The sequence below is a fragment of the Podarcis gaigeae genome, assembly GCF_964106915.1.
Source record: "Podarcis gaigeae genome assembly, chromosome: 9".
Taxonomy (NCBI): Eukaryota; Metazoa; Chordata; class Lepidosauria; order Squamata; family Lacertidae; genus Podarcis; species Podarcis gaigeae.
The window spans coordinates 67,606,647-67,630,221 of record NC_139685.1 but is presented as its reverse complement, the minus strand read 5'-3'; the positions used below and the strand labels follow the sequence as shown (position 1 = coordinate 67,630,221).

Genomic DNA, 23,575 nt, shown 5'->3' with positions numbered 1-23,575 from the left:
AATACTTGGCCACCTCCCATCTGGTCCTGGCCGTCTGATGTTACCACTAGGGCAGACATGGCCAAACTTGGCCCTCCAGCTGTTTTGGGACTACAATGTCCATCATCCCTGACGACTGGTCCTGTTAGCTAGGGATGATGGGAGTTGTAGTCCCAAAACAGCTGGAGGCCCAAGTTTGGCCATGCCTGCACTAGTGGGGGCCACACTGCAGCTGCTCTCACATGGCAGAAGGGCCTTGAAGGATCTATACAGAATTGCTCTTTGATCCAACCCACTGTTACATGCAGCCTATACACTAATGAACCAAATGTATAGTCTATTCTTTTCCTAATTATTACTTTCCTATCAACTTACTCTCCACTCCCATTGCCAACAATTCAATTTGTAATTTTTATTTGCACGGGTGTGCTTATTTATTGCTGGGAACATAAAGAAACATTAACTCCATTAAAGGCCCGTCTGGCGCAGTTACTTTCTTCCTATAAATGTTGATTGATGAAACAAAAATTACAAACTTCGCCCTGCTTCCCCATTAAATTTTCTCAGGGTAGTAATTAGTGGGTGCATAATCGTAGACAATCACCTGCATTATATGATATTGAAGTGGGGGGGGGGACACAAATTACGAGGTTCAAACATCAAGAGCTGAAGGGAAAATGGAAAACAAAATTGCAATGAGGAATAAAGAGAAACCAAGGCAAAAAGTAAAGGAATTAAAGGGACAATCCACTGGGAATCTCTCCTGCATAATCCCATGGACATTAATGGAAGCTGAGTTGTGCATTATGCTGCTCTTATACAACTCCCATTCACTTCAATGGGGTGCATGTAGAATCTCGTAGCAGGCGAGATAATAATGATGATGATGATGATAATGATAATGATGATAATGATGATGATAATAATAATAATAATAATAATAATAATAATAATAATAATAATAATTTATTTATACCCCACCCATCTGGCTGGTTTCCCCAGCCACTCTGGGCGGCTCCCAACAGAATATTGGAAACACAATAAAACATCAAACATTAAAAACTTCCCTAAACAGGGCTGCCTTCAGATGTCTTCTAAAAGTCAGATAGTTGTTTATTTCTTTGAGGGCGTTCCACAGGCCGGGTGCCACTACAGAGAAGGCCCTCTGCCTGGTTGAGTGGCAGAAGAGACAACCTGCTTCCATTTGATTTAGCCTCACACTTCCTAAGGCAGCTTCCCCAACCTGCTGTCCTCCAGATGTTCTGGGCTACATTATTATGGCTTAGACCAGGCTTCCTCAACCTCGGCCCTCTAGATGTTTTTGGCCTACAACTCCCAAGATCCCTAGCTAGCAGGACCAGGGGTGAGAAAATGTGGGGTGAGAATAGAGCAACCCTTCCTTTATTTATTCCCTTCCTGATCTTTATTGTAATTATTATCATGTTCTCTAACACTTTTGCTATCCTTCTTCAGCAATCTACGAGTGGAGAAATATCCCCATTCATACATTGGACGAGGCCATACCGTTCGTGACAGCTATGTATAGTTTGAGGTTCAAACAGGGCTGCTGCAAACTGTACATTTCATTTATTAGTACAGTGGTACCTTGGGTTACATACACTTCAGGTTACGTACGCTTTAGGTTACAGACTCCGCTAACTCAGAATTAGTACTGTACCTCGGGTTAAAAACTTTGCTTCAGGATGAGAACAGAAATTGTGCTCTGGCGGCGCAGCGGCAGCAGGAGGCCCCATTAGCTAAAGTGGTGCTTCAGGTTAAGAACAGACCTCTGGAATGAATTAAGTACTTAACCCGAGGTACCACTGTACATCTATTTCATAGGCTATGTTTTCAAACACACCAGGATTGTGCTTCAAAAGCCAGATCTGTTTTACGACGGGCTGAGTCGCTCTGGCACTCATCTCAGTGATAATGACATGTTTTGGAAGGGGATCTGTTGTTTGGAAGACATTTCGAGCTCAGTCGCTGTTGCTTGGGGAGCTGGGGTGGGAGGGAAGCTGCTAAATCCAACCTAATAACTGTAACTTGAGATAAAAACCAACTTCATTTTTTTCATAACATATCTTGGTTTTTCCCTTGATGTCCTACAGGCACTCTTCCTTGGGCTCCAAAATATATTCGTATCGTTTAGATTTCTTACCCGCCCTTCCTCACAAGTAAGAAAATCAGAATTTGGCACCTGCCCTGGCAGTAGACAACCTGCTGGTTGCATTTTGTGCTTTGCTGTTCGGTTGTGTAGACTGCACTACACTGCAGTGCCTTTTTCCAGGGGGAAGAAGATGCAGAGAAAAATGGGGCTGTTGGGCCATTGCGCTACCTAGTTTAATATCATCTGCTCTGACCCGCAGGGGTGCCCCAAGGTTTATGGGATTTCCTAGTGCTAATATCCAAGTTCCTTTATGACTGGAGATGACAGGGATTACCTGGGGTCTTCTGCATGAAGGACAGTATTTTTTAAAAATGCCTATAATAACTACATTTGAAAGATGGGCTTAGCAAACATTCAGTGACAACAGCTTCCCTTGACAAGGGAAACAGATCCCTTTGTAGCTCTTTGAGGATGGAATCATGGACCTACTTGAGCAGGACCCTGATAGAGACACATGCCAGACTAGCATGTTCTCTCCCTCCTGGTCGATCGTTTGGGAGCTTCAAAAGCTTTCTTCAGCCCAAACATCACAGCGACCGATGCCAACAGACATCAGCACACTTAGGGATCCTCAGAGTCTTTGCAGCTTGCGTAACAGACCTCAGCAATTCAGCATTTTGGCTAATCTACTTTATTTACATATAAACACACACGGAGCACTGCAACATGGCTCCCTCTCTCTCTAGCATCAGACAGCAAAGAGAAAGAACAAAGGACAATAGTCCATGGAACACAGTAACACAAACATCCTGTCTCTGTCACCTCCCACTTTGTGGAATCAAAACATACACCATCATGTGATAGGCAAAAATCCCATGACTGCAATCATTCACTTTTCACAAGAGTGAATGGTGGAGAGCTTATTATGCAAGACTAGATTGGACTGTGTGGAGGAGGAGGATGCGAGTGAGCATCTCGGAGAGGTCACAGCTTGCTGTGCTTTCAGGTCAATCAATACCAAAGCAAGTGGAAAAAGTCGGAATTGCCTGGGGAATTTTGCAGGCTTGTAGCAATAGCCGAAAGATCATCTGACTAGATTGCAAGGTTCTCTGCATGCCTATACATTCACCCTTCGTATTTACAAGGAATGAAATGGACATGCCACTTTGAAACACGGGGTACATAGAAGCTGCCTTATACAAATTGAGGATATCGGTCCTTCGAACCCAGTGTTTTCTACACTGGTTGGCAATAGCTCTCCAGAGTTTCAGACTGGGGGTATTTTCAGCCAACACGGAATTGAACTTGTGCTTATCTGCATGCAATGGCCCTTCCAGCATTAAACTGTTAAATTTATTAACCACATGAATTTATTGGCACTTCTGTCACTATAAACCATGTCCCTTAGAGATGATGGGACAGAATGACCTTTTATTGGCATCTACAGAGCAAAACACCAAGTGATGGACCAGATTACTGTTGGCTCTAATGACTAGTCTGGCAAGCTTGACATTCTGGCTTCTTTTTAAAAATAGTCTCCAGCTCAACACTGGTGAGTCTGCAAGCCAATGAACAGAGCAAGAGGTCTGCTGCACCTTGTCTTCTGAAGAAGCATGCTATAATATAATATAATATAATATAATATAATATAATATAATATAATATAATATAATATAATATAATATAATATAATATAATAATAATTTATTATTTATACCCCGCCCATCTGGCTGAGTTTCCCCAGCCACTCTGGGCGGCTCCCAATCAGTGTTAAAAACAGTACAGCATTACATATTAAAAACTTCCCTGAACAGGGCTGCCTTAAGATGTCTTCTGAATGTCAGGTAATTCTTTATCTCTTTGACATCTGATGGGAGGGCGTTCCACAGGGCGGGTGCCACTACCGAGAAGGCCCTCTGTCTGGTTCCCTGTAGCCTCACTTCTCGCAATGAGGGAACCACCAGAAGGCCCTCGGCGCTGGATCTCAGTGGCCAACCCCCATATTTTCTCCATGCAAATGTTAGCCATTTTGACAGGAAGAAGGCAGCTGGCCAGCTCAGGAGCATAATATCACTCACTCCTTACTAACTATTGCTGGCTATTCACACATCCTGTCCCTTGCAGCCTTTATGCCATTGACTGAATTGCACCCCCAGTTTGGTGTGTTGCATTTAGTAGGTCTCTAATGGCAGAGGGACTGAGATGTTCTGAACTTTCTTCTTAAAGCTAAAGGTAAAGGGACCCCTGACCATTAGGTCCAGTCATGGCCGACTCTGGGGTTGCGGCGCTCATCTCGCTTTATTGGCCGAAGGAGCCAGCGTACAGCTTCCGGGTCACGTGGCCAGCATGATTAAGCCGCTTCTGGTGAACCAGAGCAGCGCACAGAAACACCATTTACCTTCCCGGTGGAGCAGTGCCTGTTTATCTACTTGCACTTTGACGTGCTTTCGAACTGCTAGGTTGGCAGGAGCAGGGACCGAGCAATGGGAGCTCACCACGTCACGGGGATTCGAACCGCCAACCTTCTGATCGGCAAGTCCTAGGCTCTGAGCTTTCTTCTTAGGGTGAAGTAAACATATTCTTCCTGCTTGTTTGCTGTCTGAAATAGGAGTGTTCAAGTCTCAAGGAAGTTGCTTACCTCTCAGAATCTGGCTTTGGGAAATGGACACAGAACTCTTAGAATTATGTCGCTGTGAAACCATAATGTCGTAAAATCCCGGGCAAAGAAACTTGTTTCCTTTTATATTTTGGGTTCCAAATAAAAGCACAAGAGCCTAATAATCCATATAATTATTATATACCACATCAACAGCCCTATCGCTTAGGCTTTTGTTATACATTTAGCCCATGCATTTAAACTCTCTGACTTGCTACACACACTAGAGGTATACAACTGTTTTGGTTTGATATGAGAAGCAAGATTTCTCAAATGTTTGAAAGGTGGCTTCCTGGCACCTATAACGCCCCTTTTAATCTTAATTCAAAGGAAACGGCAGAGGGTGCAAAGTTAGGAAACTGGAACAAATACCTACTTGGTTCTGGCTCTTTCATGTGGCCAGTGGCAATTTAATACTGTTAACTTCAGGTGGTGAGCAGCTATCCACCTTATTGCTCTATCTGCAGCTCCTGGGGAAAGGCCCGAAAGGGGAAAAGAAAAACCTGCTATTGTAAAATCTTACTTGCTCTACCATGCAGATTTGAGTTTCTTTCCAGTGGAATCCAAACTGCAGCAGAATTTCATTATGTAGTCTCCAGAGCTAATTGCACTGCAAATTCAGTTATAACCCACAGGAGTCATAGCCTCTTTCCATAACTAGTGGACAAAGGATATGTTTGCGACCCAGAGGACCAATGGTGCTCCAGTTTCCCTACAATGGTGCTGAATACTTGTGGCCAAAGAACTGGGAATGAGTCTCTGAAAATCCCAATGCCCTAAATGGAGGCAAAGGTAGAGAACTAAAAATGCAACTGTTAGTTCCTTGTTCCTAATTCTTGTAGTGCATAGCCTGTTTTAAGCTGAAACTGCTTTTGTCTAACCAAAAAGATATATCTAACAAGTGTGCCACCAGCTTCCCTCTTCAAAAAAGTGATTATATTATATTATTATTATTTAGTCACTGAGCACAATGAACCAACCAATAAAAACCTAAAAAACCACATCCCCTATACCCCCGTTCCCCTTCACCCATGTGAATTTGGGAATTTGAAATATCATTTATAATATAAAAGCTTTAATATAAAATTTCTAACTGTGTTATATTTGTATACAGCAAAGAGAAGCAAAGAAAAGTTTAGAGTAATTAGGTATATTTTAATTTAGTTAACTATGTAATAGGTTTATGTTAGAAAATGAATATGGATGTTGAATTTGATGTTTGTAATTTTTCTTTTTTTGGTTTTGGAAATAAAAAATTAAAAACAAAACAAACCCACATCCATACAAATAAATGACAAGGCTTAGGAAACCTATCCCACGAAAAAGAGGGGACAGGTACTTGAAACTGCTCAAATTAAAGGTACAAAACCCAGGTAAAAAGGAAAACAACTTTCTTGTTCCTAAAAATAGATAAAGATGGTGCCATGTGAGTCTCCCTGGCGAGAACATTCCACAACCAGGGAGCCAACACTAAAAAGGCCCGTTCAATGCTCTGCCTAAAATAGGCTCTTAAAATACAGTCACCATTCTGTTTAGAGTCAACATATAGGGAAGAAGTTCTGGACACTGTCTTATTTGGCTGAGACATAGTCTCACAAAATCTGTGAGTGCCGTCATTATGCTGAGACCTAGGAACTGCTTCTAGAGTGAATGAGGCAGCCTTAAAGAACAGTTCCAGAAGAGCATAGTGAGTGGGAAAGAAGAAAAAGAAGAAGAAAAAGAAGAAGAGTTTGGATTTGATATCCCGCCTTTCACTCCCCTTCAGGAGTCTCAAAGCGGCTAACATTCTCCTTTCCCTTCCTCCCCCACAACAAACACTCTGTGAGGTGAGTGGGGCTGAGAGACTTCAGAGAAGTGTGACTGGCCCAAGGTCACCCAGTAGTTGCAAGTGGAGGAGTGGGGAAGCGAACCCGGTTCCCCAGATTACGAGACTACCGCTCTTAACCACTACACCACACTGGCTCTCAGAAGAAAATGAGCACCTTAACTGATAGTGCAGTGGTACCTCAGGTTACATACGCTTCAGGTTACATACGCTTTAGGTTACACACTCCGCTAACCCAGAAATAGTGCTTCAGGTTAAGAACTTTGCTTCAGGATAAGAACAGAAATCAGGCTCCGGCGGCGCGGCGGCAGCAGGAGGCCCCATTAGCTAAAGTGGTGCTTCAGGTTAAGAACAGTTTCAGGTTAAGTACGGACCTCCGGAATGAACTAAGTACTTAACCCGAGGTACCACTGTATGTCCTGGAACAGAATGATACAACATCAAAAGTCTTTAGTGCACATGAATTCTTACTAGCCTATCTGCTCAAACAGACCAATGCCAGCCACCTGTGGTGTACTGAGGACCTGAGAAGAAAAGAATAAACTCTCCCAGTTTACAAATGCTTCTCTGCTTCAGGATCTGAAAGCAATTCTTACAAGGGCAACAGATGAATGGGTATTTGAAAGCCTGGGTTAATATTTAGGTTTTTTTCTGCGCAGTAACAGGCACCATCCAGAAAAACCTGTCTATTGTGCACAGCCAGCACTATTATTCCAGAAATAAATCCAGAAATAAATTTGATGGGCAATAAACAAACACAGTCTAAGACACACATTTAAGCGTAATCTACCACACCCATTTGCAAACACCAAATGGGCGTTATTGAGTTGAGCACCAACTACCATCTCCCCATTTTGGACTCCTGTTTATGAGGACTGAAGTCTCACATGCCCTCGTTCACAAGCCTTGCACACAAGCTCTTTTTCACACAAGCCCAGCCCAGCCTTTCCCACTTGTCCAACTATAGGCAAGTTCCTCAGAGACAGACGCTCCTTTTCGCTCGGCATCTGTGCTCCGAAGAATTATAGCTTTGCTGTGGCAGCATGAACAAAAAAGGCATTCTCTTACGCTCAAGGTATACCTCTTAACTAAACAACAGAGTACAGCGAGGCAGTGTGATCCCAAGGCCGCTCTGAAAGCCCATGCCAGCTACGAAAGCCCAGGGCACATTGTGGTGCAATCTTTTCCTGCCCCAGATCCATTGCTCTTCTTGCAGCAAATGTTCTTAGAGAGGAGGCGGCTGCAAATGCATTCCTCTGCACAACCTCAGAGCCTTCGCCCCTTTGAGCTGCTCAACGTCAGACAGGGAGGGGAATCAGAGGGATAGGGGCAAATCTGTCTGTATGAGGCATTCAAACTTCCACACACATTTGTGGTAGTCTACCAGCTCCTTGCCCAAATTATATAAACAACCAGTAGCGTGCATCTAAAACCGCAGCATTAGAACTGTCTCACACACTTACAGCTCTCACAGCAGCAGGCAACTATCCTATGAAGGATCAGGGTGCATAAAAAATCAATGATTTTTTTTTAAAAAAGATTTTTATTTAAATAGTTTTTTTCCAATCAGATTTTTAAAAATTTAAATCAGATTTTTAAAATGAAATGCTTTTGGGGGGTAAATCTTTCTAAAGATAGTTTTCTATTGTAGTTACATTATAGTCCAAAGGCTATTCAGCAGGAAATAGGGATTTGTTTTAAGTTTTTGATGTTTGCTAAAACTCAGTCTAAGGGGTTTGTTGTTCTTTTTTTAAAAAATCGTTTAACCACATCAGTTAACAAACATAGATACATATGCTATAATGTTCTTGTTTGAGTGAAATAAATAAATGAAACCTTCACCTGGTTGTGAATATTAAGATTATACCAGCAAGAATGAGTCTTTCTGTACAAAAAGGGAGATGAAAATCAAGTCTTACTGACTAGAGATTTAAATCATGATTTAAATCTATTTGACTTAAATCATGATTTAAATCAGTTTGACTTAAATCATGATTTAAATCGATTTGATTTACATCAAACCCACCCTGTGAGGGATGCACCTAGCTACGCATACTTTGGTGTGCGCACCGATCGCCCCAGCGCAGCATGCCCTCTCACCTTGAGGCCTTTCTGACTCTTGCCTTTTCGAAGGAGAAGCGAGGCTGCTCGCTCAAGTCGTAGGTCCGGCTCGTGGGCTCTGCAGACACGCCTTCCTTCGCGCCTCTCCTCCTGTTGCTGCAGGGGGCTGCATGGTTGGCCCTGGGCGCTTCTTTAAGAGGGGAGAACAGGAAGGGGTTTGCCCCCTGGGTGTCCACAACATCCTGCAGCTTGTTGAGCTGGATGCATTTGCACTTAAGCTCTTCGGTGAGGTCGGCAATGGTCCGGGTTTGCTTCGCCAGCTGCTCCTGCAGCTCGATGATGTGGTAGTTCCTCTCGTGGAGCTCTTCCTCCTGCCTCTTCAACTCCCTCTCGAGCTCCCAGATCTTGCTCCTCAGAACATCCGCTGCACCTGTGATGGTACTGATGTTCAGTCCTGGGTCTTTCAGGAACTTGCTGCTCCCTGAGCAGCCCAGAGGGCAGTTTCCCACATGACTGTCTGGCCTCTTCAGGTACTTGTGTTTCACTGACCCATTTCCCATTTGGGCAGGTGACCTGGACAAAGTGAAAAGAAATAAACCCAGTTCAAAACCCTCGCTGTGATAATGGGATCAAACAACCAGAGTATTGTTTACCTGAAAGGCGAATGCTAAGACTGGCAGGTTTTCTTACTGCACAGAAAGAAAACTTAAATCCCTTTTCCCCCCTTAAAAAAAAATCCATCTAGCTGGAAGTCAGCTTGTGTGCCGCTGTGCATTTCAAACCGACGTCTCATGCAACCTGCTGCTGCTCTTGTTGAGCATTCCAAAGAATTTCACACATTGAAACTGATATTCTGGTGTCAGGCTGCTAGAAGGAAATAAAACCAAATAGTAACATTGGAAATGTGGGAGGTGGGGAAAAACAGAAAAGAAAAGTCAACTTTCTGCTGCAAGAAAGCTACTGGCGTGGTTTTGAAAAAGTAGCAGTTTTGTTTTGATATTTAAGTCCAAATCTCTCTCTCTCTCTCTCACACACACACACACACAGAGAGAGAGAGAGAGAGAGAGAGAGAGAGAGAGAGAGAGAAACACATGTGTCAGTGACAGAACTGGAACATCATTTCAGCTTGCAAACATGAAATGTTGAGCTACCAAACCTACACATGGCTGAAAAATAGATGAGAGGAGAAGAAGAAGAGTTCGGACTTGATATCCCGCTTTATCCCTACCCTAAGGAGTCTCAAAGCGGCTAACATTCTCCTTTCCCTTCCTCCCCAACAACAAACACTCTGTGAGGTGAGTGGGGCTGAGAGACTTCAAGGAAGTGTGACTGGCCCAAGGTCACCCAGCAGCTGCATGTGGAGGAGCGGAGACGCGAACCCGGTTCACCAGATTACTGGTCTACCACTCTTAACCACTACACCACACTGGCTCTACTGGCTGTTCTATCCACACTATGACTTTCTCTAAAGAATCCTAGGGAACTGTAGGTCCCCCACCATAACTTAGACAGTTAATGCATGAGGCTCTGGGTCTCAGGTGGTGATCCCCATCCCCTTTCCATTGGCATCTGCAGTCAAGGATCAGACTTGGGAGCTTCTTGCATGATAAGCTCGAGCTGTTTCGCTGCTCTCACATAGGGCCGTTTCAGTACTGGGCTATATAGCACAGCGAGTCCTGGATTTCATGGAAGGCAGGCAGGTAGTCAGAGGCTGCGTCACACTCTTGGTGTCTGCAAAGTTTCCTATCACAGAAACTCAGGAAGGTGCCTTACACAGAGCCGGACCACTGGCCCACCTAGCTCACTATTGTTTACACTGGCTGGCAGCAGCCTGATCACCAGGGTTTCAGGCAGCAGTCTCTCCCATCTCAACCTGGAGAAGTCAGGGACTGAACCTGGGACCTTGTGCATACAGGGCAGATGCTCCACCACAGAGCTAGGGACCCTTTCCCTAATATTTCCTTGCCTCTACCTCTTTCTCTCTCCTGTCTGCTCCAGACTGGGAAGGTTGTGACACAGGAGACTCCCAATCTCACTGCTTCTCCAGCTCCCCTCTGAAACTATGGTGGCCCTTTGGACACCCAAAATGAAGACCCTGTGTAGTTTCTCCCAACATCTCCCAGGAAGACTGAAGCCCACTCTTCCACAGAACTGCCAGCAAGGTGCTGATGTTGCCTCCTGGGCCATTATTACTGAATGGGGTAACTGCCCCTGAAGGACCAGGTGCGTAGCCTGGGAGTCATTTTGGACTCACAGCTGTCCATGGAGGCGCAGGTTAACTCTGTGTCCAGGGCAGCTGTCTACTAGCTCCACCTGGTACGCAGGCTAAGACCCTACCTGCCTGCAGACTGTCTCACCGGAGTGGTGCATGCTCTAGTTATCTCCCGCTTGGACTACTGCAACGCGCTCTATGTGGGGCTACCTTTGAAGGTGACCCGGAAACTACTACTAAACCAGAATGCAGCAGCTAGACTGGTGACTGGGAGCGGCCTCTGAGACCATATAACACCGGTCTTGAAAGACCTACACTGGCTCCCAGTACGTTTCCGAGCATAATTCAAAGTGTTGGTGCTGACCTTTAAAGCCCTAAATGGCCTCGGCCCTATATACCTGAAGGAGCGTCTCCACCCCCATCGTTCAGCCCAGACACTGAGATCCAGCATTGAGGGCCTTCTGGCGGTTCCCTCATTGCGAGAAGTGACGTTACAGGGAACCAGACAGAGGGCCTTCTCGGTAGTGGCGCCCGCCCTGTGGAACGCCCTAACATCAGATGTCAAAGAGATAAACAACTACCTGACATTCAGAATACATCTTAAGGCAGCCCTGTTCAGGGAAGTTTTTAATATGTAACGCTGTACTGTTTTTAACACTTGATTGGAAGCCGCCCAGAGTGGCTGGGGAAACTCAGTCAGATGGGCGGGGTATAAATAATATTATATTATTATTATTATTATTATTATTATTATTATTATTATTATTATTATTATTGTTATTACTGTGGCATTGGCCCTTCCTTATCTCTCTCCATTCAAAAGCGCTTGTTCCCACACACACACACAAGGGATGCAAATGTATGTTTTGTGCAGTTTGGTGAATGCTCAGGGGGGAGCCACACTGGGACTCAAACTGCTCATGGGTAGCCTATAGCTTATGCTTGCAACTGTGTCGAGGCCTGAGCTATGAAGGCCTGGAAGGGAAAGCTGTGCAATAGGTTCTTCTTCCTTAGGAACACACTCTCTATGTGTGTGTGCATGAGAAAGAGAGAGCCCTGTAACATTATCTCAGTGCCATCAACGCACGTTGATTTGTGACTTCCGCGAATGGCTAGCAGGGATGTCACTGTGATTGATGGGTGGCAATGAAGTTGCAAAGGACTCTGTGGGCTGTTGTTGTTGTTCTGCAGATTCTCATGCTGTTTTGCTGCTGGAGGAGCATAGCTTGCTTTTTCCAGTGCACCACCCAAAGCCTTGGCAAAGCACCGCCACAAGCCCAGCTGCAGAATCAGCCTGCTCATTCTGCTCTCTGTATTACCGCACAAGTTACCCAGGTTCTAAAATATGCATGTCATTATTTATAGATTTGCATCTATTCCGGGCTGTACGTCTGGGCTAGAGAAAGAAACATTTAGTGGGGAAATAGCATTGTTTGGGGTAGTTTGGACCACATGGCTTTCAGCCGATTGGTCCTGTGTCTCAATGATGGGGGGGGGGACTTGCTTAAGAGCAAGTCATCTCCCCATCGCTTATGGTGGGGGGGGGAGCATGTCAGTGAGACAATGTCAGGCGCCTTTGTGACACCTGAATTGTGATGTTCCGGTAGCAGGATTTTAACCAATGTTCTCAGCAGTAATGGGAACACTGTGTGTGTTTATGACAAAAGTGTCTCTCACTAAATGTAAATGAACTGTGAAAAGGCTGTGAATTGAAAGCGGAGATGATAGGTGTAGCTTTCCCTGTTTTGTAACACAAAAAATCCTTAATAAAAAGTAATTAAGGAGAGAGAGAGAGAGAGAGAGAGAGAGAGAGAGAGAGAAACAGTTGTGCCAAAATTCAGGTGTCCAGAAACCATTTGGAACTTAAAAGATGAGCTTGGCAACTGGCTCCACGTATAGCTGTAAACGTTTCCCTTTTTTAAAGGAAAATTCCCTTATTCCGAATAGGATTCCTCGCAAGAAAAGGGAAAAGTTGACAGCTATGGCTCCATTTGTAGCTGTGGACCACAGGAGCGAAGGCATATTATGTCAAGTCTGACCACAGACCCCCAAAGGGTGGTGACCCTATACCCACAAAATATGGCTGGCTTCCTACCTCTTGCATCAATTTTTGCACTATTCTTGCAAAATGCCCAATGTGAGCCAAGTCGAAACGTACATTTATAGTCCGAGTTGCCCAGTCTCTTCCCAAAAGGTTCAAGCTGACAGACACAAGACTTCTCATTTCATCCTCAACAGAGTCCTGTGAGGAGGTTAGGTTGACTGGTCCAAAACAGACCAGAAAAATTTGTGGTTCTCACTGGAGCCAACCAGATGCCTGTGGGAAGCCCCCAAGCAGAAACCGAGCACAACAGCACCCTCCCCAGTTGTGATTCTCAGCAGCTGGTATTGTGAGACATACCCCCCCCGACAGTGGAAGAGCCTGCATAGCTCAGTTAGAGCGTGGTGCTGATGAAGCCAAGGTTGCAGGTTCGATCCCCTTATGGGACAGCTGCATATTCCTGCATTAAAGCGGGTTGGTCTAGAAGATCTTCAAGGTCCCTCTCAACTCTATGCCTAGGAATCTTTCATAGTCCAATCCTCCACGAATTCCCTCATCATCTTTTAACAGCCAACCGAGCTGGTGGTCGTCACAACCTCTTGTGGGAGCAAATTCCTTCATTTTGCACTGTCCTTCACTGCCTAAAGAACTACTGCAGAATCATAAAGGTAAAGGTAAAGGTACCCCTGCCCGTACGGGCCAGTCTTGCCAGACTCTGGGGTTGTGCGCCCATCTCACTCAAGAGGCCAGGGGCCAGCGCTGTCCGGAGACACTTCGGGGTCACGTGGCCAGCGTGACATCACTGCTCTGGCGAGCCAGAGCCGCACACGGAAACGCCGTTTACCTTCCCGCTGGTAAGCGGTCCCTATTTATCTACTTGCACCCGGAGGTGCTTTCGAACTGCTAGGTTGGCAGGCGCTGGGACCGAGCAGCGGGAGCGCACCCCGCCGCAGGGATTCGAACCGCCGACCTTTCGATCGGCAAGTCCTAGGTGCTGAGGCTTTAACCCACAGCGCCACCTGCGTCCCTTAACTGCAGAATCATAGAATAATAATAATAATAAATTTGTACCCCGCCCATCTGGCTGGGTCTCCCCACCACTCTGGGCGGCTTCCAACAAAGATTAAAAATACATTAAAATGTCAAACATAAAAAACTTCTCTGAACAGGGCTGCCTTCAGATGTCTTCTAAATGTCAGGTAGTTGTTTATCTCTTTGACATCTGATGGGAGGGCGTTCCACAGGGCGGGTGCCACTACTGAGAAGGCCCTCTCCCTGTAGCTTTGCTTCTTGCAGTGAGGGAACCACCAGAAGGCCCTCGGCACTGGACCTCAGCATCTGGGCAGAACGATGGGGGTGGAGACGCTCCTTCAGGTATACTGGCCTGATTATGCAGAGGAACTGCAAGGCTCATCTAGTCCAACCCTCTGCAGCAATGCAGGAATCTTTCGCCCAATGTGGGGCTCTAACCCACAACCTTGGGATTAAGAGTCTCATGCTCTGTCGACTGAGCTATTTGCACTGCCATTCCTGAACCTTCTACATGGCCAATTTGGGTGGGTTCAAGTGAATGAATGGGGATTCGAATCTGTGCCTACCTGGTTCAAGTGTGACACTCTACAACACATGGACTTGCATAACTAAAGAACTCCGAAAAAGCAGGGCCACTTCAGCTTTTCCAGAAGGGTCGATTTGCCCCCACCCCTTTACCTCTAACAGTGACACTAAATAGCTAATAAACCATTGATAATGACCAAATAGAGAACAGGAGCTTGCTGCTCAGAAAACTCTTCCATCTCTTTCCTTTGCTGCTATGCTATTTAATTAACCAACACAAGGACCAGTGTGTGATCAAGTCACATCAGATCTTCATCTCCTACTCTCCCCTATCCTGCAGAAGGAACAAGGATGCATGTGCTTTTAGCTCCAAGCAAACAGCTCCATACTACTGCCCTTCCTGGAGGTGATACAATTACTATAATCTCTCCCACCAGTGGTTATTTAATCTATGCATATAGGCATGTTATATAAACTTGATTTCCCCCATTATATACCAACAGAAAAGGAGAAAGCCACCAGCATACAAACATACACACATTTTCAGCACTAACACATTTCCCCCCCCCCCAAAAAAAGGAAAAAGAAACATGCTTAGGAAAAAACATCCCACTTTGTACATGAAACCCTAACACAAATAACTTTAAAGTGTTTTTTTCATTATCACCTTGAGATGGTGGTTCAGAAGGCAATTAATAAATCAATGGTAATAGCAGGAACAATAAATAGCAGGATGAGATAAAGCTGGAATGAAGTCCCTCAGACATGTGACATGGTACTCAATGTCTTCTACATTAGCAAAATCCTAGCTCCAGCAATGAACACGGGTGGAATGCCAGGACGCTGGACTCCTCAGAAAAATCTGTATGCATTTTGAGCTTTAATCATGTCGCACTCCAGAGAAGCCCGCTATTCCTAGCTTCCAGCACCAATCTCTCCCCCAGCAGACAACTGCATGCCCAACATCACATAGTTGTGAAGTTCCCCCCTCCCCTCTCTTATTGCACATAGATGGAGAGCAACCTCGCATCATTCCCCCACCCTTTGTGCTGGAGCCATACGATGTAGGTGCAAATAAAGTAAATAATAATTGTGGTATTGCTCTCAGCTAGGTCAATTAATAAATTGTTAAGAGCTGGGTCCCCAACACACACACACACACACACACACACACACACGTCAGATTCAATCAACGTACGCTTCAGGTAGCGCAGAATTGCTTTTTTAAAAATGCACATTTGCAGTACTAGTTATCCTGGGATAATTAATGCAATCACCTGCTTTGCAAACAGATTCAAACACACACACACACACCGCATCTCCAGGTAGTGCTGGGAATATTCCCAGCCTGAAATTCTGGAGAGCCCCTGCCGGCCAGTGTAGACAACACTGACTCGAGTGAAGGCAGCTTCCTCCAGGATGCGTCTGCACACGCAACCAGCGAGTGCACACGTGAAGCGTCAACGCGCGTCTGGACCCCGATTTCTGCCGCCGAGCCCCCATCCCCTCGTCTCCAAGAGCCAGGCTCGCCCGGCAACCTTCGCCCGCTTCGGCGGCACTCACCTGCCCGGTCAGCCCTGGCTCCGGCCACTGGCTTTCCAGGGACGCAGCCGGCCTCTTGCCCGGAGCCGCGGGGCCCAGAGAGACAGAGGCAGGCGGGCGGGCGCGGAGGCTGCGAGGGACGGGCAGCGCGTTCTGCGGGCACCGCCGCCGCCTCCTAGCTCCAGCCGCGGCTGCTTGCGAGAGGCGGAGGTGGCAAGGGCTGCTGCCTGCCTGCCTCTCTCTCCGGCGCGCCGGGGAGGGAAGGGGAGGAGAGCGCAGGCAGGAGCCGCCTCCTCGTGCCAGCCCCGCCGCTTGCCCTTCGCTCGAGGCCGGGAAGGAGGGAGGGAAGGAGGGGAGCCGGCTTGCTTGGCGCTCGGCGGGGATAGGAGCCCCGCCACCGCGGCCGCGCATCCCCCGGGCCCGCGCGCCAGGCTGCTTGAATCCCCGGAGAGCGCGCAGCGGCGCATAGCTAGAGAAGAGGAGGAGGGGAAAGGAGCTGTCCAGCAGAGTTCACACGTGCAGAAGATCAGCTTCTCCCTGCAACCCGCCTCTCAGCCAGCGGGGACTTGCACGTGTGAACGCGCCACCAGCACAGAGAAACAGGGCGAGCAGCCACCCGGAAAGGGCTGGGCTTTTCGATCAGCTGGCCCCCAAGTGCTTTTCTCGGGGGGGGGGGTAGACCGTTCACACGTTCGGTTGCTGCCAGGGTTTAAAAAGGAAGCTACCTAGTGCTGAGAAAGCAAGCGGTGAGTGTGACTGAGAACGTGTGAATGGGTGGGTTAAACCCACCCCCCAGGAAGCCTTGTGTTTGAACCCATATGGAACTGATGTTGACTTGAGTTGTGTGGGTGGTGGCCCATTTCACACATGCAGCTTGGTGCTCGAGGGTGACAGGCTGAGCATTGTGCAAGTGTCTGTGTCCCAGCTTCAAATGCCCTTACTAGAAATGGGGTTGCCACTTCTGCCTGGGACTTTTAAGGTTTCTTTCACATGTTATAGAACTGTAAACCCCTCTGTGGGGTTTGGATGGAGGTTTGTATATAAATGTAATAAATAATAACAATAGTAATTTATATACTGGGAAGTAACACGCAAACATCTGTGTAAGTTGTCACAACTATTTCAAGCACTACAATTCCCAGAGTTTATGGGGTGGGGCTTTAAATGTGCTTTAAATATATGGTATCCATGTAGCCTCTGCTTTCACATTAATGTAGGAGTCCTCAAATTGTTCCGCAAAATTCTTCTAATTGCTGTCTCTAATCAAAACAGAGTGCTGTCCAAGCAAACTAACTCTAATAGGAGCATTCCTCAGAGGCCTGCCCTACCTTCCCCCCTCTCTCTCATTATATTTTGTTCTAATTAAAAATGACAAAGTTATTACATAAAATGCACTAATTGTGCCTTTTGCTGCTTTTTTGGTACTTGGGAATGCAAATCCTGTGGATGATACAGTGAAAATTATGCAAAGGAGGGGGGGAAGGAAATGGGTCATATAAAAACTTTGTATAATTAAACTACTTTGTGCAGAAGGATATTGACAAGGAAACAAATGGCAGTAGGCCTCCCTTCTTAGGTCCGAACTACATGTGAGGTTAATGGACATGGGTGGCGCTGTGGGTTAAACCACAGAGCCTAGGACTTGTCGATCGAATCCCCGTGACGGGGTGAGCTCCTGTTGCTCAGTCCCTGCTCCTGCCAACCTAGCAGTTCGAAAGCACGTCAGACTGCAAGTAGATAAATAGGTACCGCTCTGGCGGTGTCAGGAATGAGTTGTGAGTGCTAGCGGAGATAAGAGTCAGGGAATCCAGCCATATTTACAGAGATTTATTGGTTTCTTCAATCTATTTACAAGAGTTCAAAAGTACGTAGATAAATAGGTACCGCTCCGATGGGAAGGTAAATGGTGTTTCAGTGTGCTGCTCTGGCTTGCCAGAAGCGGCTTAGTCATACCAGCCACATGACCCAGAAGCTGTACGCCAGCTCCCTCGGCCAATAAAGCGAATGAGCGCCACAACCCCAGAGTCGGCCATGACTGGACCTAATGGTCAGGGGTCCCTTTACCTTTACATGTGAGGTTAATCACATGGTTAAAACAAGTGCACCTAATTTGGCCCTCTTATCTTGGAGGGAAACTGGTATAACATGTAGTTCGGCTCTTAAATGCTCTTCTCTACGCAGGACAAGGCAGACTCAATACAGCTCCCTTTAGCTTGGTGCAATATATACAAGGAGCTTCACATATTGTCTTGGACTTGTTGGAGGAGTCCAAGGAGTGGTGAGAGGAACCAGCTGGGGAACCACCAAGGGAAGAAGTCTCAGAGCCAGGGGGTTGGTGGTGGGGCAACAATGAGTGGTCAGAGGGAGAAGACTGAGAGGAGGTGGTGTTGGAAGCTGAAGAGGTCATAGGGCTTAGTCAGCTGGGAGAGTGCAGAAAAGACAAGTTCAGAATCAGAGGCAGAAGCTGAAGCTGAAGCAGGAGGAGGGAGGCCAAGAGACAGAGGTTGAAGAGGCTTGTGTGTCTCCTCCTCCTGAAGCGAGAAGCTCCCCTCCACCCTGGTCTCCTAGAAGAGTCATGAAATGGGCAGAGAAGAGGTTGTCTACATGCAGGCACAGTCTCTGATTGCTTGGGGAAAAGCTCTGGAGAAGAGGCAGGGACTTTCAGTCTTGGCAATGGCTAAGTTGGCTGAAGCCTAGGGCCTCTAAATCTAGGGGGCCTCCCCAGTCCACCCCCCCCCAGCGGGCAGTCTCCCCTCTCCCAAAACTGCAAACCCAAGACTTCATGCGAGAGCAGGGCAACTCGGGCCCATCAACTATGAGACTCGGGGCCAGCCAATGGGTTCCAATTTGAAACTCTAGGGCCCAACTTGATTTTTTTTTTGTGGGGCCCTAGTTCACAAGTGGCGCTGTGGGTTAAAGCCTCAGCGCCTAGGACTTGCCGATCGAAAGGTCGGCGGTTCGAATCCCTGCGGCGGGGTGCGCTCCCGCTGCTCGGTCCCAGCGCCTGCCAACCTAGCAGTTCGAAAGCACCTCCGGGTGCAAGTAGATAAATAGGGACCGCTTACCAGCGGGAAGGTAAACGGCGTTTCCGTGTGCGGCTCTGGCTCGCCAGAGCAGCGATGTCACGCTGGCCACGTGACCTGGAAGTGTCTCCGGACAGCGCTGGCCCCTGGCCTCTTGAGTGAGATGGGCGCACAACCCCAGAGTCTGTCAAGACTGGCCCGTACGGGCAGGGGTACCTTTACCTTTACCTTTAGTTCACAGCGAAAATCTGCAGAATCTTAGAGAGATCCTTTAGAGGAGAAATTGTGAATTGAAGAATTTTAAATACCTGTCATCATCCTTGGCTTCATTCAGTTTTGTTTATAACACGCTTCCATTTTATTCTAGTCGTGAGGGTGGGGGATTGGGAGGGTCCTCATAAGTGGAGTAGCCTAGGGCTTCTCTTCATCTAAATCCAGCCCTGGGTTTGACAGTCAGTCGAGTCTGTGGAGATTGTGTTTTTGCTAATAAAGAGCTAACTCCATCTTTGAACTGTGTGGTTACTTAATGCCATGCTCCTGTGACATGTACGGACATAAGGAGAGTCCATCTGGATCAGGCCAAAGGTCTATCTCAGGGGTCAGCAAACTTTTTCAGGAGGGGACCAGTCCACTGTCCCTCAGACCTTGTGGGGGGCTGGACTATATTTTTTGGGGGGGACAACAAATTCCTATGCCCCACAAATAACCCAGAGATGCATTTTTAATAAAAGGACACATTCTACTCATGTAAAAACACACTGAGTCCCGAACCATCTGTGGGCCAGATTGAGAAGGAGATTGGGCAGTATCCGGCCCCCAAGCCTTAGTTTGCCTAAAAGGTAAAGGTACCCCCGACCATTAGGTCCAGTCGTGGACGACTCTGGGGTTGCTGTGATCATCTTGCTTTACTGGCCAAGGTCATGTGACCAGCATGACTAAGCTGCTTCTGGTGAACCAGAGCAGCGCACGGAAACACCGTTTACCTTCCTGCCGGAGCGGTACCTATTTATCTACTTGCACTGGTGTGCTTTTGAACTGCTAGGTTGGCAGGACCAGGGACTGAGCAATGGGAGCTCACCCCGTGGTGGGGATTTGAACCACCGACCTTCTGATCGGCAAGCCCAAGTCTCTGGTTTAGACCACAGTGCCACCCGTGTCCCCAGCACCACCCATGGTTTATCTGCTCCAGCAGGAGCACACTCTCCTCATGTGCTCCAAAGCAATTGGTATTCAGAGGCTTACGATCTCCGATAATACACGGTATAATGGACATTCGTCATGGAAAGCCATATCCGCCAAGACTTTGTCCAAACTGCTTTTAAAGCAGTCCAAGTTGTTGGCCATTTCAATATCTTGTGGGAGTGAGTTCCACAGCTGTGCAAAGAATACTTCCATTTGTCTGTCCTAAATCACCCACTGTATTTGCAATTATGAGAAAGGGAGGAAAACTTCTGTCTAGCCACTTTTCCCCCACTATGCATAATTTTAGACACCTCTCCTTCCACCACCACCTTCTACCTAAAAGAAAAAGCTGTACATGCTGTTAGGTGCAGTGACCAGAATTAACACAATATTCCAAGTGTAATTGCGTCATAGATTTATATAAAAGCATTATGATACTGGCAGTTTTATTTTCAATTTCTTTCCTAATGTTCCCAAGTGTGGAATTTACCCTTTCCATAGCCACCACAAACTGGTCAACATTTTCATTTAGCCAGACCTCTGAAGTCATTCCTGGTCATTTAAAACCAGTACACACCCCATTAGCAAATACACAAAGCTAGAAAAGTTTTGTGTGTGCCTTGCTTCACACTGCTCACATTGAATTATATTTTAATGCCCCAAATCCCTTTTTAAAATGCTGCATCACAATGAACACTTTTCAGCCCTCTGATCTTAGGGGAAAGTTACCTATTTTTGCTAGAAGACCAGCAATTTCACTTTCAAGTTCTTTAAGACTGCCACGTGGACATGATTATTTGTTCGTTTTGAACTTGTCAATAAGGCCTGTTACACGCAATGGTTCTGTGGAGGAGTCTCCTTGTTGCCCTATCATACCACTTTAAATAGTCATGCCTCCCCCCCCCCCAAGAATCATGGGAATCATGGGAACTGTAGTTTGTTAAGGGTGCTGATCATTGCTAGGAGAACCCCTAATTCCCCTCACAGTGTTACAATTCTCAGACTTCCCTGGAAAGAAGGATTGATTTTCAAATCACTCTGGGAATTGTAGCTCTGTAAGGAGAACAGGGGTCTCCTAACATTTTGCATTTCAATATTTAGGTTTCCGAGTGATGAAAAATCCTGTTGTTGTTGTTGTTGAATAGGATGCCCCTATTTTCATTGGAGAAATGTTGGTATGTTATTGGCAGTTATATATATGTATGTATGTATGTATGTATGTATGTATGTATATAAAAGGTAAAGGACCCCTGGACGATGAAGTCCAGTCCAATTATTATACCCATCTGACTGGGTTTTCTGCAGCTTTCAACATATATAAAAACACACTATAACATTAAAAAAACACCTTTCCTACACCAAAAGGCCAAGAAACCTTTCCTATACAGGGCTGCCTTCAGATGTCTTCCAAAGTTACTTATCCCCTTGTATTGTGGATCTCATACATGAGCTTCCAACATCTTTCTGATGAAGATAGGGACATTCTATTCAACAACAATAATTTTACTATTTATACCCCATCCATCTGACTGGGCTGCCCCAGCCATTCTGGGCAGCTGCCAACATAATAGAATATTTAACATTTTAAAACTTCCCTATACAGGACTACCTTCAGATGGTTTGGGGGTTGGATAACTCCATACCCTCCAATATTTCTCCGTTGAAAATAGGGACGTCCTAAGGAAAAGTGGGACATTCCAGGATCAAATCAGAAACTGGGACGACTTCTCTAAATCAGGGATGTCCCTGGAAAATAGGGACCCTTGGAGGATCTGGGAATGGAGGATAAATCTGATTCAGTTCATCTTTAAAGATGAACCTACCTAATTTGCACTTTCCAAAACAATACAGGAAGCAAAATGCAACCATCTTTCGAAATCTGCACATCTCCGAATTTTGCAACATTGTTCTTACACCAAGTAATGTGTTCAAAGATGCATATACTAGGATAGAGTGTGCATATAAATGCATGTATCTGTGAAAATATAGCAAAATTGCATACAAAAATGTGTTTATTGAGAGGAATATGCAGGAAAATGCTGCTGAATTTTCACGAGGGTTTAAACAACCACCATCACCCGCAAATTCATAGAATCGTAGAATTGTACAGTTGGGAGGGACCGCTAGGATCATCTAGTCCAACCCCCTGCTGCAGAAATGGGGAAAACTGGAATTAAAATGGGGAAAATAAGAAAGAGAGAAAACTGAAACGGACAGATCCACCCATCCTTAGTGGTAACAAGAGGAAATTGAAATATACAGACCAAATGACATAGGTTCACATGTCAAATTAGCTAAGAAATATATCAAGCATTTTCTTATACAAATAATATGCATTAAAATTATGTAAACAATTACAATTATTATTATTTAATCATCTTCCTATCCATACGGATAGGATCCACACGGCACAAAATAAAGTCAGCCACAGATTGCCTTTGCCCTGGAAACACGGCTGGTGGGCTGAATGCCTTCTGATCCACCACAGAACATTAGCGCAAAATGCTGCAGAATTGTACTTTCATTATCTACTCGGGAATCATGATTAGTTATTAGCAACCACTGGCAAAAAATAATAATCCAGAAATGTTCCAGTGTTTACAACCACATTATAAAGCAACAGCCTTTCGTAACAGCAACAGAAGGCGCAAAGCACTAAAAGATTATTTACAAAAATGAGGTCCCTTCCTGAATTTGTCACAGAGCCTCTCCAGCCTAATAATAGCATTTAGAAACAAATGACCCAGATTAATTTCTGAGATCTGCTGCTGAGAAAATAATTCCTTTTGGATCCTTTGAAGAGGAGCGATCTGATACTTGGGGACTCAGCAGCATTAAGGACAAGGAAGAAATTATATACTAATTAACCAGTGCCAGAAACAAGACAATGGCTACTACTGGACTAAAATCTGCATCAATATTCAGGGAGGTTACTTTCAAGTTCCATAAATAATCTGAGATCTGACAATGGCTGATTTCATTTGAAGTTGGACTGTCTCAAATCCAGGGCTAGATTTAGGTTTGATGAGGCCCTAAGCTACTGGAGGTAATGGGGCCCTTTATATATTCAGCTGTCCTTTGTCAACAACAAATCGTCGCTGTCTTTTGTGTTGAATACATGCTATATGGTAATTTATGGACCTAATAAGTATCTAAAGCCATTTGCACATAACAAAATGTGTATTTTATCAAAGTAATTGTTGAACTGGAATACAATTAAGAAATATATTAGTAGTGAAATGATAGAAATGAGCAAACCAGTGATCTTTTAGGGAGCAGGCTAGCAGGCGGGGCCCATTACTGATATCATAGGAGCCTACACAGCCCAAAACACTGTTGCTGTATGTAGGTTTTATTTTATTTGTTTTTTTATCTTATATTTTGGAA

The 23,575-nt window shown here is 45.7% G+C and overlaps 1 protein-coding gene across 1 annotated transcript in view; it reads right to left on the bottom strand.

Moving 5' to 3' along the window:
• PRKG2 (protein kinase cGMP-dependent 2) overlaps positions 1-16,346 on the bottom strand; it is a 70,646-nt gene extending 54,300 nt beyond the window's left edge. Inside the window, exons 1-2 of the mRNA XM_083756494.1 lie at positions 16,005-16,346; positions 8,671-9,204 (exon numbers count right to left, since the gene is read on the bottom strand). Coding sequence (XP_083612620.1) covers positions 8,671-9,191 — 521 coding nt within the window. The 5' untranslated portion in view covers positions 9,192-9,204; positions 16,005-16,346. The remainder of the gene's footprint in view (positions 1-8,670; positions 9,205-16,004) is intronic.
• Positions 16,347-23,575: the final 7,229 nt, after the last annotated feature.